This window comes from Lycorma delicatula, chromosome 7 (assembly GCF_047948215.1).
Source record: "Lycorma delicatula isolate Av1 chromosome 7, ASM4794821v1, whole genome shotgun sequence".
NCBI classification, from domain to species: Eukaryota; Metazoa; Arthropoda; class Insecta; order Hemiptera; family Fulgoridae; genus Lycorma; species Lycorma delicatula.
The window spans coordinates 122,794,639-122,809,508 of record NC_134461.1 but is presented as its reverse complement, the minus strand read 5'-3'; the positions used below and the strand labels follow the sequence as shown (position 1 = coordinate 122,809,508).

The 14,870-nt window shown below is 29.0% G+C and overlaps 1 protein-coding gene across 4 annotated transcripts in view; it reads left to right on the top strand.

The window, feature by feature from the left end:
• Positions 1–14,870, top strand: part of raskol (Ras GTPase-activating protein raskol) — a 666,892-nt gene that overhangs the window by 605,613 nt on the left and 46,409 nt on the right. For 3 of the 4 annotated variants that reach the window (XM_075370951.1, XM_075370952.1, XM_075370949.1), the window contains 3 exons: positions 3,852–3,946; positions 13,190–13,284; positions 14,018–14,248. In XM_075370951.1, the coding sequence (XP_075227066.1) occupies positions 3,852–3,946; positions 13,190–13,284; positions 14,018–14,248 (421 nt within the window). The remainder of the gene's footprint in view (positions 1–3,851; positions 3,947–13,189; positions 13,285–14,017; positions 14,249–14,870) is intronic. The other variant, XM_075370950.1, reaches the window with a different exon arrangement.

Here is a 14,870-nt window from a genome sequence, read left to right as displayed (position 1 = left end):
AAATGTTCGAATTAAAGTATTTGATTAAATATATTAAAAAAGTAATAAAAAATAAATACATAAAAAAAATTTAATACAATTATTGAAAAAAATATCCCTTAAAATTACTTCCCTCTTAAATTCATTTACATGTTTAGTTTTTTTATAATCATAAATATTAATTGTATTAAAGGATACTTACAGTAATGCAAACTTTTACTCTCTCTGCAGCTGCATATAACAATTTTAACTGAATATTACACGTATGAAAGTTGTTGTTAATTAATTTTTGACGAGTATGTTGGTACATAAAGTAAAAGTTAAATGATAAATAATGAGTAAGAGAAATGGATGGATATTTACTTATTTTCTCTTAACCGCAAAAAAGAATAATTAACATAGCAACAGGTAATAGTAATAATAATAATATTAATAACAATAACGAAAAAAGTAGTCTCCAGGTAAACTACCAAAGTTGGTACAAAGAGAGAGTGAAACCGATCTTATATTTGAAATTTAATCTGAAAAAAAAACAAGTTAGATCCTGGTTATAGAAGTAAACTGTTTCTACTCTTATAAGTAGACATCATTTATAAATTAATAAATAAAACTATATTTATTTATAAAACTTATAAGCTTATAAATAAAGCTACTTTTATATTCATTATAAGGAAATATAAATATTATCTTTTTGTTTTTTAATTACTTGTAGTTAAATAAAATTTTAATTTAAAAAAATACATTACTTAGGAAACAAATATTTGAAAATTTTAGTTAAAGATTAGTTGTCTTAATTTATTTAAGAATCGTTGTTGAACACAGTTAACGCGTATCGTATTTTGTGTACAAATACTAAATAACTCTTGCAGACGTACGGAAGAGGATTTTGTTAGCTGGCATAATTATAATGGCTGCAGATGATCTGACAAGACAGTCGCTCAGAAAAATGACGTAGTTATTCTCAAGAATAATTAGCATTTCATGCTAGGCTTACTAAAGATAATAAGGAATTAAATGGTCGGTTGCCTTTTTCATCCAAAGGTCTTTTCATATTTTTCTTTTAATCGGTTCCCTCTACAGGAAATATATTCTCAGTCGACGTTTACATGCAGCTCTTTTCTGTTCCTTTTTCCAAAGTTCAGTATCATTATTTTTTCTTTGTCTACCTAACCTTTTCACCATTCCCTGTCAATCTGGAGAATCCATTAATTTTTATAAATTGCCTGAAATTTCTTATCTCATTTAATAAATGTTATTTACGTATAACAATTTAACTGATAACCAGAATTACCAAAGTCTGTACTGATATTAGGCTATGATTTTTAAGTATTGTAAGGATTACGGAGTGGAAAATTTTGTACCAGTTAATATTTATCTCACCTCAATTGCTGATTGGTTTGATTTCTATCTGATTCTATAATAATTTTGGTACTGTATTCTTAAAATCATATTGGTTGATTGGGGTTTTATTACGCCTTGTATTTTACAACAGTATTTAAGTATTTTAAATTTATGAATTTACACTTTAATAACTGAACCGTATTTTGTAACATATTTATTTAATCTTATTAGTTATTTTTAATGTTCTCATTTCAATTTTATAAAATTTTAACTAACTACGGGAGGAAAGGCAAAAGCAAAGGTATTTTCTCTTCTCCGATTGATATGTTGTGGAAATTCTCTCTCTCTCTCTTTAAAGAGTAAAGGTGTACTTGTAGTTTTCAAGTTTTACGTATCAGAATGAAAAACAAAATGTCCTATAAAAAAAAACGGGTTTCCCCTTTTTTTTCCTTGTAAGAAGTAAAGGAAGTGTTGTGATCGCGAAAAATTTCGGTTTACAGATTTCAACGGAAATATCCATTTTGACCATCCCTGAATCCATTTTGACTAGTTTTCGGTGTGACTTCTGTACGTACGTATGTGTATATATTTATGTACGTATGTATTTCGCGTAACTCAAAAACAATTAGCCGTAGAATGAAATTTTGGATTTAGAACTGTTGTAACATCTAGTTGTGCATCTCCCTTTTTTGATTGCAATCGACTCGATCAAAAGTGTTCAAAAAAGCTCAAAATTTAAAAAATTTGGATTTTTGACTTTTTCTTAACTGCTCTTAAACCTTCATTGAGAGCTTTTCAACGATATATCATAAATGGTACTTATTTTCATTGGTTCCAGAGTTATAGCCACATAGAATTTTAATTAGTGAAATATTTGGATCTTACAAAGGGAAGACACATCGGTTCGAATTCGACTTCATTTCCTTTATTTTTAATTTAAATACATTGATTTATTAATAATTATAAACTTGTGATTGTAAAAAAAAATTATACGTTAAATAGTTCAATAATAACAATAAAAAAAAAATTTTTTAATGAAAAAAATCAGAAGTTATTAGTGAAATAAAATTTTAAGTACTTTTAAATTGTATATATGTAATTTAATAGGCGTGCAAGGTAGTCATGTGCTGTCCACATCAGATTTTTTGCTTTTGTCTGCCGTTTTGTAATTTAAAAAAATTTGGATATTTCCATAACAGATCGAAAAATCATTATAATATTTGGTACACTCGATTGAACCAACTTTCTGTAACAAAAAAAAGTGGTTTGTACATGTTCAAAAAAATGTTAATACGACTGCCATGTTAATTTTTTTAAGCTTTTATATCTTAGTAATTATTGGATTTATCAAATATATTTTATTGGTTAAAATATTAAGCTTTTCACTTTAAACAAAATTACATCTTATTTTTGAAAATCGATGAAAAATATCAAGATTTAAGTGCTTTAAATTTAGAATTTAATTATGTAATTTTACAGTTAGTAAAGAGATCTTTTTTTTATTTATTTTTATTTTTTTCGGTGTTGCTTTTTTTACTTTATTTGAGGGAAAGGCTTTGGGTTATATTCAGTTTCGTAAAGGTCCTAGTAGGATAGGTTTATTTGGTTTATTACAGCCTTTTAGTTATGCTTTAAGGTTGTTTAGAAGAGAGTTTTATTTTCTTGTTTTTGGAATTATTGCGGAAAATTTATGGCACAATTTTCAGTCTGCTTTCATCTCCATTTATACAATTTTTACTATACTATTATGTATCTTAATAACTGTTACTATTTACGAGTAATAACAGGAATGGTGTTAGGTTTTACAAACAGTTAAGAATCTTCATAAAGATGTCTGCTATTTTTTACGGCTGTCAATGTAATAACTGTTCCTGCACACACGTGTAAAATTTAATTTTTTTTTAATTTTAGAAAGTTACTAAATGTTTCAAAACTAAAAAAAAGAAATGAAAATACTAGATGATTTGTTAAATATTTTTAAATTAAGAGCACCTACATAGGAACGGTTACTGGTGACACCGATGTTTGTTATCACTATGCGCGCATGTGCGTGTGAGCGTGGGTGGAATTTTTTAGTTTGAAGAAAAAGGTTCGTTTGATTTCACAAAGTATTTTTATTATGAATAAAATTAAATAAATTGTACTATGTGTGTTACTTTTGAGGTGTTACTAGACATTTTGATCAGATATAAATTCTACGTACGTTACTTAAGAAAGTGGAACACCTTTTTACCATTAGCCTTACTAACTTTCTATTGTTACTATTATTATTATTACAAAGATATATGCTTATATATTTCTGTCACTTTACCTATATAAATTGTCGTGAATCCTGTTCTTGAATTTAAAATGTTTTTTTTTATTCATTTGAAATAAAAAAGAACAAAATATATTTAATTTTATTTATGTTTTAATAATTAAACGTTTACGAATTTTTTTCGTAAAAATTTCATTATCGTATTTGAATTGCCGTATTGCGATTACTGGTATACTACTATTGATTATATATTTTATTTTTTTGTTGTTTACAGATACATCTTATGAAAAGGCTTGTAGAAGAGGAAGTGCCCCAGCAACACCGGTTTTGGGGAATAGAACTCTTGAACTGACACCTTCTCGTATTGTTGTAAGTATTATTTACTAAAATTAACAAGTATAATCGTTCAGTTGCAAACATTTTTATGCTTCGTGTAATTACAATCTGTGTATATCTAAATTAACGAAATATTACTAATGTTCTACTACTAAAGATAAAATGTTTTTAAACATTCCACCTTATACACCCACTTTCAGTTTTTCTTTTTTGTCAACTGAGACTTTTATTAAATTTTTCTATAAAAATTAAAGTAATATAAAAAGATAATTTATTATATTCAGGGTGTTCAACTTAAAATAGGCCCCATCACTTAGTAATTTTTACTAAATGCATATTCTTTGTTAAAATGCATGCATATATTGTTGTGAGGTGGGTAAAATAATGTGGAAGATGTTGGTAGAACTGGAGCTGGAATGAAGAGAACTGTTTATTGCCTGCACATTTGAATATTCCCAGTCTGTGTCGAGCATTGGATTTAGAACAAGGTTGTGTAATGATGTGATGTTCTTGTTAAAATGCATTAACTGTTGAAGAACATGTATTCGTGATGGAAACTTATTTAGAGATGAAATTTCATGTTGTATGTAGTCGGAAGTTAAGGGAGAAATTTGAAAAGGAAGCACCAGTGAAAAGTGTTATTCAGAAGTTAGTTAAAAAATTTCGTGAAGAGGTTCGGTGTTAGACTAGAAATGTATCCGACACAGGTCAGTTTTAGCGACGCACGTCGTACAGAACATTAAAACGGCAGTTACAAGATCTCATAAATCTTTGTGGAGACTAAACCTGGAAAATAACATTTTACTAGGTTCAGCCCACGCTGCAGTTAGGAAGTAGAATGCTGAAATGTTATTCGTATCGAATGAACTAACTAATGCTGATGTTGCTAAAAAGGTTCACTATTGTCAATGATTCAAGAATTTCATTAGAGACAACATTGGCATTTTAGATCAAGTGTTTTTTACAGATGAAGCGTAGTTCAGAACTATTGGATCTGGGGAACTGAAAAATCACATTTACTTTGAAATTTCCCTATAACCAAAAGAAAATAGTTGTATGGTGTGCAGTTTCAAGGTGATGAATAATAGGACTTTTGTTATTTGAAAAAAAAACAAACTGGATAGTACCGTCTACCAAGAAATTATTCAATAGTTCATAGACTAGCTGCAAAAAAATAATCTAAGAGATGGGGTCTCTTTCAAGTTAAACACCCCGTGAATTATGCCTAACAAAAACGATAAAAATAATTTGTCTATGTGTCTTATAAAATGTCAAAAACTTTTCAAGGACTATCACAGACCTTTATCGACCACATCAACTTCTGGTGAAAGAACTTTGTAAACTTTGAAATACATTATCATATAATTAGTTATAAAAAACTCTCTTTCTCATTTTCTCCTACTTGTTGCTAACCATCGCAGTTCTTAATAATTCTTTATTTCCTTTCAGATCGTCTATCATTTTTAATCTTTTCAAATCTCTTTTCTTTACCCCATTTATAGATCTTTCTAGCTTTGTTTTAGTTAATCCTTCTCCTCTCATACTCTTATGTCTCAGTCAGTTAACTTTCCTATTCTCAGTTGTTGTGATTAAACCCACCGGGTTGGTCTAATGGTGAACGTGTCTTCCCAAATCAGCTGATTTGGAAGTCGATAGTTCCAGCGTTCAAGTCCTAGTAAGGCAGTTACTTTTTTACGGATTTGAATACTTTCTTTCTTTCTCCTGTTTAGCCTCCGGTAACTACCGTTTAGATAATACTTCAGTGGATGATATGTATGAGTGTAAATGAAGTGTAGTCTTGTACATTCTCAGTTCGACCATTCCTGAGATGTGTGGTTAATTGAAACGGATTTGAATAATAGATCATGGATACCGGTGTTCTTTGGTGGTTGGGTTTCAGTTAACCACACAATTCAGGAATGGTCGAACTGAGATTGTACAAGACTTACAAGACTCATTTACATTCATATATATCATCCTCATTCATCTGAAGTAATACCTGAACGGTAATTCCCGAAGGCTAAAGAAGAAAAGAAAGAAGCTTTTCTGATTAAGCTTTTGTTTTCGCTTATTCCACGTTACTTCATTTTCACTTTCTTTATTCGTTTACTCTTCCCTAACCTTTTCCATTCTCACATTTCACGTGACTCCTTACTTTCTTCTTGTTGATGTCTATATTTTACATACAACAAATAATACATTTTTAATTTTATTACAATCAGAAAATATTGGCTTGGCATTTATAAAACCACGTTTTTTTGTTATATTTAAAAAATGTGCTTTCGAAGTCATGGGAATTAAATCAGGATTTTAAAAATTTAATTCGTTTCTCAGATCTTGTAACAGCAAGGTTATAGGCGATGCACAAGTTGCTAAAAATATGTAGGCTATTTTAGGGTATAGAAGTCATTCTATGCTGATTTATTTTAGCTTGCCTTGTTAAAGGCGTATGATTTTATATATGTACGTATACAGAGAGTCCGGGAAGTGTGTTGACCACACGTAAGCGCCATTGATTTAGGACGTCAATATATAAACAAGTTCATGTGGACAAATGCTCTACGTTGCTTCATTTTCTCTCTGCCAGGCATTTTGTGTATTTTTTAATAAAAATGAGATATTTTAATGAGATTTAGTGTACATGTTCTCAACAACATTTTCTGTAAAATAAATACGTTTGAAAAATTTACCTTTGTAAATTCCGAAATGGTTGCCAATTAAAATTTTTAATCATTAATAGATCCGTAAAATTAGTTTATCTAATTATGGTTTATTAGATAAAATATTGACGATAAAAACTTTTATTGTGAATAAAATGAAGTCTTATTTATTAAAATCGATGGATAAAGAGCTAAGATTTGGCTGAAATTATTAAAGTGGATAACAAAAATTATGCGGTCTGACAATTTTGCGCCTGTTTTTGCTTCCTTAATTGAATTAAAATAATTAATAATAATTTCTATTATTATTGGTTAACATTTTTCTGCCATTTTTGTGTTTTTATTGAAAGAATTCTAAATGGAGGACAGAAATGAAGCTAAATATGGGTCATTTTGACGTGAAACATCTTTAATATTACACTGAAACATACGGTACCAGAACAGAAATTTGTAGCGTAACGTAAAGGTCTTTATCGCCCTGCCTTAATAACTCTCTAACTATTAGTCTCAGAGACTTAAATGCGGTGTCTTTTTATAACTTACATTGTCAGGTCGCCGATACGACTTTGAGTTTGCGTCACTGTCGAGCGGGTTTCCGGGGAGGGGGCACAGCGCAGTTGGGCTAAAACTGGCGCTCTCGCTCATTTCCATTCAGTGTAGTTCACGACTTAGACCTGATGGTGCGGTGATTCGTGTGTTTGTGTTTAGAGTTTGAATTTAAGTAATAATAAGTATATTTTGGACAATATTTATGTGTAAAAAATTAAAGAAAATATGTAAAAAAGTATAAAAATTCAATATGTCAGTTTCAGCCCGCGTAAAAGCCAACGGGAAATATAAATTACCCATATCATTGGAAAGGGGAAGTTATGGGCCGCGCACAGGTACCACAATGTCCAGTACCGAGTAAGCGAGACTGTTTCGGGAACGTTGCAAAGGTAGTAGACGCGTTAAGTGAACGCCGACAGCGCGAGCACTTCTACCGCTGCTTATTATGCCTTATGTTTCTTACTTCTTATATCACAGACCGATGTTGAACAAAACTTTCATCGAATATTAATCGAAATAAATATCATATACCATTTACTGTCTGTTTTATGTTTTTTTTTTTTTTGTTTTTTTTTTGTCTTCAGTCATTTGACTGGTTTGATGCAACTCTCCAAGATTCCCTATCTAGTGCTAGTCGTTTCATTTCAGTATACCCTCTACATCCTACATCCCTAATATCCCTGTTAGGGATGTTTTATGTTAAAATTAAATTTAGTACGCAGTCAATGTCTTGTTTTTATTTCTATCCAAAAAAGTGACTCGCTGACATAAAGACCGACCAATTTATCTGTAGAATTGGCCAAATAAACTAAAATTTTCCATTGGAGACTTTCAATTTTGTTCAAAAAAAAAATACGATGGTGGCTCTCCGATTTAACTCTCCAGATATGTTGGTCGGTCTGTAGCTCGGAGGAACTTCATCCAACGGCATGCGCCCCGACAGAGCCCCATCCTATTTTTTATTTTGGTGTCTTGAATCAGTCCCTTAAGTTTGGCTAACACTTTCCGGACGCCCCTTTCCTTTTTTGGGTTGGGGAGATTTGAATTTGTTCTTAGTGGATTTTCTCTCTTTTATTAAACAATGAATTGTGACGTTTTTTAAATGACTGATGTAGGTTATTTTTCATTCCAGATATTAATTATTTGGTAGAATCGTTTTTTTCTTCTTAGCTTTCAAACATTTAGAATTTTTATTTAAAAATGTATTTAATTTCCGTTGAATTTTATACTTGATGGAATAAATTTTCTTTAAAAAGAATGAATACGACTAGTGAGAGTTAAGTTGACGTTTTTTTTTTAATATAAATTATTCAAAATAATCAAATAAACTTCAAAAGTTAAAAGAAAAAACTTTTTTATCTACTACTCTTTATTTGAACTGGTATTCAAAAAAAAAAAAAAATATTCACGAGTCTTGTATATGTTTGCTCCCTTTTTTGTTAAACTAATTTAAAAACCTCTAAATTTAATAGAATTATCATATTGTACAATTCACTAATAATAAAAATAAATAAATGAAGAAAACGTATATAGTACAACCTAAATTATTATTTTATCCAATTTAATCTGACGTTTATAGAATAAATCTACTATCAGTTAAAATTTTGAAATAATGAATTCTTATATCGTACCTGTAGTGGTTAAATACATGAAAAATGATGGGTTATGATAATTGTTGCGTAAAAAAAAAACAATTTATTATAAGTTGAAGTAAATTAATGGTACAATAAACGTTCAGCCTAAAATAAATAGAATTATTGGATGTAAATTGATGATATTAATCATTTTTATATTTTATTTTGAAATGATTGATTACGATCATTTAAAAGTAAATAAATGATTTATTGAAATTTATCTTAAAAATTCTGTTAAATATATTACTGGGTGAGCAACGTAAAACCGAACCCATAATGAAACCACTAAACACTATTTATGAAATACTCTCACACAACTAGCGCGACATAATTGCTGCGACTTGATTATTGCTGCCGTTTATCAGGTGGTTACGTATCAATGTACGATACGTTTTGTTGCAGTGCAGTATTGTTAGTGCATTTGTGTTATATAGTTGAGGCTTATATTCGTTCTGGATCGTTTGAAGAATCACCTCAAATATTCGTAGAAAAATTTCCTAATGCCTGTAACTCAGTATACACGATTTAATTAAAACACGGCGTACAACATGTTCGGTTTCAAACGCGAAACGAAATAGGCAATCTTCGGTTAGGATTCCACAGGGCATTGCCGATATTGAAAGGAGGATTACTGCCAGTCCAAAAAAATTACCACGCAAGTTATCCCAACAATCCGGTATTAAATACGCATCTTGTGAAATTCTTCATGAATTAAAATTGAAACTATACCGCGTTACAACTGAAGGAGTAAGACAACGAGCTGTCAGCAAAGGACGGTGGTCTCCACGTTCCCGAGTTGTCTACTTGCGATTTTTTCCTTTGGGGCTACTTAAAGGAGAGTTTACGCATGTAATCCCCACAATATTGATGAACTGAAGAAGAATATTCAACGAAAAATTAACGCAATTTTCAACAGCGTTGGTTGCGTCAGGCGACTCTCAATTTGATCAGTTTAACAGAAAAGTTAATTGATTTTCAGGGTGGTCATTTTGAACATCTTTTGTAACAATAAGGTAAATAAATGCAATATTTAAATTATTTTTTATGGTTTTCTTATTTAATTTATTCGTATCAGTCATAAAATTTCATTCCAACATAACCTACCGATTCTGCAGCGGTTACGTTACGGGTTGGGTTCGGTTTTATGGTTGCTTACTCTGTATAAATCGTTTTAAATATCACAGCTTATTCTTTTTGTTTGTAATGTTTTTAATGTATTCTTTTGAACACCTATCCTACTGTTACATGTAAGCCTACATTTAACTTGTGTTGGTTTACAGTTTCATATTTTTATTAATTCTTCGTTATATGTAAAAAAAAATCAAAAAGTTTTTAAAAAATAATATTTTCGTTTAATTTTTCTTTTATGGGCATAGTTGTGTAAAATTTCTGAATTTCTTTTAATGAAATTGCTATGTTCAAAAATTTGATTTGAAATTATGGTAAGGGTATTTTAACTGTGCGTTTCATTTAGAGATTAAAGTATTAATCAGGATGTGACGTACACGGGTTAATGTAAATAAATGTATTTATATTTGTGCCAGTTAACTGCATATTCATTTATATCATATGAAGGGAAATTTACGGTAAAAAAAATTCCCATCGGCTCATCAGTCGGGTCTCAGCAATAATTATTTAAATGAAAGTCTGTTCCGTTTAGATTATTCATTTGTTTCAACCTTATTATTAACGCTAGGTTCATAAGATAATTCTTAAATTAATGAATAATAGTAATTATGTTTAATATAGCGTAGCAAATAATGTCATCATAACCTCCGTATTGGGTAAAATAAACTAACAGGACTGATGTGTGAATAACTGTTTAAAACTACAATAACTCCTTAATAACAATTACTTTAGGAATGTACATTCAATTAATTTTTTATCTATACGGCTTATGTGCCATATATAAATATATATATATACAATTTGCCGGGCTAAGTCAAGTATAGCGGTTTAAGTGGTCATCGCAAAATAAGCTGATTTTCGAAGTCGAGAGTTCTAAGGTTCGAGTCCTTGTAAAGGCAGTTGCTTTTATATAAATTTGAATGGTAGTTGGTGATTTCCGGTGTTCTTTGGTGTTGGGTTTCAATTAACAAGTCAAAGTATTGGTCGAACTGAGTCTGTTCAAGACTGAATGTTTACCGGTACATTTACACGTACTTAACCTTACCTCTGCAGTTACGTCATACCTGGCATGCCGGTACCGGTGATTGCAGTTACTAATGTATACACACATACCCAGACCCGGCCAGGGGCTGGAAAACTGGTTGAATTAAACAAAACAAAATAAGAAAATATTATCTAAAATTATTGTTGTTTTTACATTTAAATAGTATATAGTCGACTACTCGAAAAAATAATTATGTTTTTAAAATTTCGACTTGAAAAATCTAAGCCTGTGTTATTAATCATACCTTACATGTCGTATAATGTAATTTATTTCTACTCTATTTCTCTTACTTTCTACAATTAAATCCTCAAAATAACAAAACATTTTGTTCCTTTTTACGTTAATATAAAAAAAAATGCTGATGGTAAACTATATAATTTTTTTATTTGAACAAAAAACCTCTGATTGTAAGAGTTTTTCTTTTTACAAATTTTTTCGCCCAGTTTTATCAGTAAGAACTGCGTAGTTATTGGAGTTGAGGATATTTTTATTTGAATTGATATGGGTAATACATTTAGTAATATAATCCTTTTTTGTTTACAATTGTGAGGTTTTTCTTACTTTTATAATTGTCTTTATTAGTAATTCACAAATAGTCATGTTCTGTGAATGGCTCTTATTGTTTTTCCACAATTAACCAATAGTGTTTAATCTAATATTTATCTTTTTTGTGGTTATGCCCGATATTGTGAGATATTTATGATTTTCTAACTGTTTTTAGCAGTTTGTAACCTTTGAATTATAATTAATCGTATTGTTAATGAATGAAAATGATAACGTGCAGATAATGCAACGCTAATTTTTTGTGTGTTTTATTTATTGATTGATTTGTATATATGCCAGCAGATACTATGTTTAGATGAAGTTGTACACCAAATTATATTAAAAAAAAAAAATTGCAATTTTTTTGTTGCCTAGTTGTATTGGACACTGTGTATCGGAACATCGATAAAACAAAAAGTTGAACTTTGTTTTTGGGTGAACATTTTGATTTCCATGACTTGCTGTGCTATCTATTAATTCTGATTTTAGATTTTTATTGGATTTTTCAGATTTAAACGAAAAAAACTTTTTCTTAAAAAATAAATTACTATAAAAATTAAACAGATAGTAAAATTCATTGAACTGTAAAACTTTAATGATCATTAAAATTTAATTAATGATAATTTTAGTTTAATTTGAATAATTATAAAAAGGAAGATTGGTGTAAATATGTTAGTAAAATTCGGTTTTTAAATTACGATTTCGTAAATATACTGACCGATACGATATTATCGATGTTGCACTACTCGAAACCGGTCGAATTTTGTGAAAAACGACGCAATATTAGCAGCCACAGGCTGGCGGCGTTGTATCCATGTGGTTCTTTTATTGAACAAGGTGCGATGGTCAGGTTGACTTCAATTTATCAGCTTTTAACTTGACCAACGCGTGTTGTTCAGTTGACAAATAAGGAATTGTACATGAACGTATTTTATGCATCTTACATTACTATGCTTTGCATATAACTAAAACAAAAATGTTAAAATGCATCTTCCTTGGATGAAAATTAAAGTAAGTTAATTTCTTTTATAGCTTTAAGTCACATAATTATTCGTAAGAAAACTGTTTACCCGTTAGGTTTAGTGTAGTGTTAGAGAAAGGCGTTTTTACTTCAGGTTATTTTAAGGTTATGTTACTCTCTGATTACGTTTATTTATTTTTTAACTTCAGTTTAGCATTAAGCAAAAAATGCCACAAAACGATTGTTATATATGTAATTATTCTTTATTAGGTAAATTTAGTGTTTAATTTTATTTCCATAATATAAAAATCTCTTTATGTAATCCAACAAAAAATTACCAAAAGGAGCAATTTTTTTAACGAAATTCAATTATCTACTCCCTCAAATAAGTGAAACGAATATTAGTATTCTCATGATGATATTTTTATTAAGTTTAAACATATTTAAATAATAACGTTTTTATTTAAATTATATTCATTTAATTACCTACAGTGATATATTAGAATTATGTTGTGCTTTAATTTACCCTGTAAAGAAATGACGAAGTTAGAAAATGATTAAATTTAGGTACAGTTAATTGGGGTTATTGAGTACTGATTAACCAATGAACACAATATTATTTTTCAGAAAGTTATAATTTTTTTGAAATCAATCGAACTTTAGAATTGTTGTAAAATGATTATTCACTGCAATGTAAAACAATCATTCTCATTTTAATTGAACAGCAGTGACAAATAAATTTCATTTTCTTTTCAGAATTTCTTTTCGAAACGTTCATTCCGGTCAAATCCATTGAAGCGAACTAAAAGCGTAACAAAATTAGAACGGAAAAGAATTGCTGACGGAGAAGGGTAAGTAAAGTTTTTTACCTCACAGATAACCACTATGCATAACCATTTTTTCTTTAAATTCTTTTCTAATTTCATCATTGTTATTTTACTACCAAAATTTTATCATTTATTTGCTCACATGTGAATAGTTTGTTCTTTTATCATAGTCCTTATTTATTTATGAGTTAATTGGCCACACAATTTTGTTTTGAGTTTTTTTACTTGTGTGATTTCTGTTGTGTATTATTTTTATAAAACTTTTATGGATAAGATGAATTGGTTAAATGAATATATTTATTTAATTATCTATTAGAATTGATAGAGTCCAATATTCTTTGCTTCTCTTTTATGTAATTATTACAAAAACTTCTATGCAAATTATTGTATATTTTTAACTTGTAAAAAATCTATTTGAAAAGAAAATTTTTATTCAATTTCTACTGTTAGTTTTTGCTAAAACAATCAAAAATAATTTGGTTCTTGGTATTAAATAGTTAATTGAAAACAAATATCATTAAAAATTTGTCTTCATCTGCTTGCAAAACTTTACATTTTTAAGTAGTTTTACTTTTTTAAATTTGCTATCATATTAGTTAGACTTTTCATCGTTTAAATACAAAGTAATTAAACTATTAAGATTTATTAGTTTAATTAAATACTTTTTTATGAAAATATCATTTTTTTTTCATAATATTTTTATGATCTACTTTCAATTAAAGAATAAAAATTAACTTTTAACTATTTTTTCTTATAGAATTACTGTTCCTCCTAGATTAAGGACATCACGATCACATGAGTCACTTTTATCTGGTCAGGCACAGAGTGTAATGCAGACGTTGCCTCTTGGTTCAGGAGGGGTTGAAATAAAGCCTTTACATCCTTCAGTTCTCGGGCGAGAACATTGTTTTCAAGTAACATTACCAGCTGGTAACGCTAAATACTTTTCCTGTCGCTCAGCTGAGGAGCGTGATAAGTGGGTTTACAGGTTAGTTTAAATTAACAAATGTTAAAAATAAATTTCCTTTAAATCAAAGATTTTGTAATGTATATATGCTTGTAATTATAATCCCATATTGTTTTGAATTCAAGAAAATTATTTATTCTGTTTTTCAAAGCCTATATTATATTGGATGGGTATATTAGAATGTTTCTCACTTTTTTTTTTTGATATAGCGTTTGAACATTTGTTTTTTTGTCTTGAAATTCTTACTGCTAATGAGATTTTGACTAATGAGATTATATTTTTAAGTTGAAAATATAATAAAATTAAGAATTTTACTTATGAAATGAAATTTAATTTATAAATGTAGTTATTGCTGTTTTTTTGGAGGAAATGAGAACAAATATATTTAGTATTTGAAAATATAAATTTTTCTCAGCTTGGTGCGGTTTTTTGAGTTAGGCAGACATGTATTTAGAGTACTGCTAATGAGTGTTGGATTAGAATTATGTCTGTTCATTTGGCATATAGATAGATTATTGTATTTATATATTTCATGATTTTCAAATTTATTAAGATGGGGTTTTTGTTTATGTAGAACAACTAGCTTGTAATCAATGTTGTGGATTTTTTATTTGCTTTTATGAGGTTGTCATTAAATGTTGAT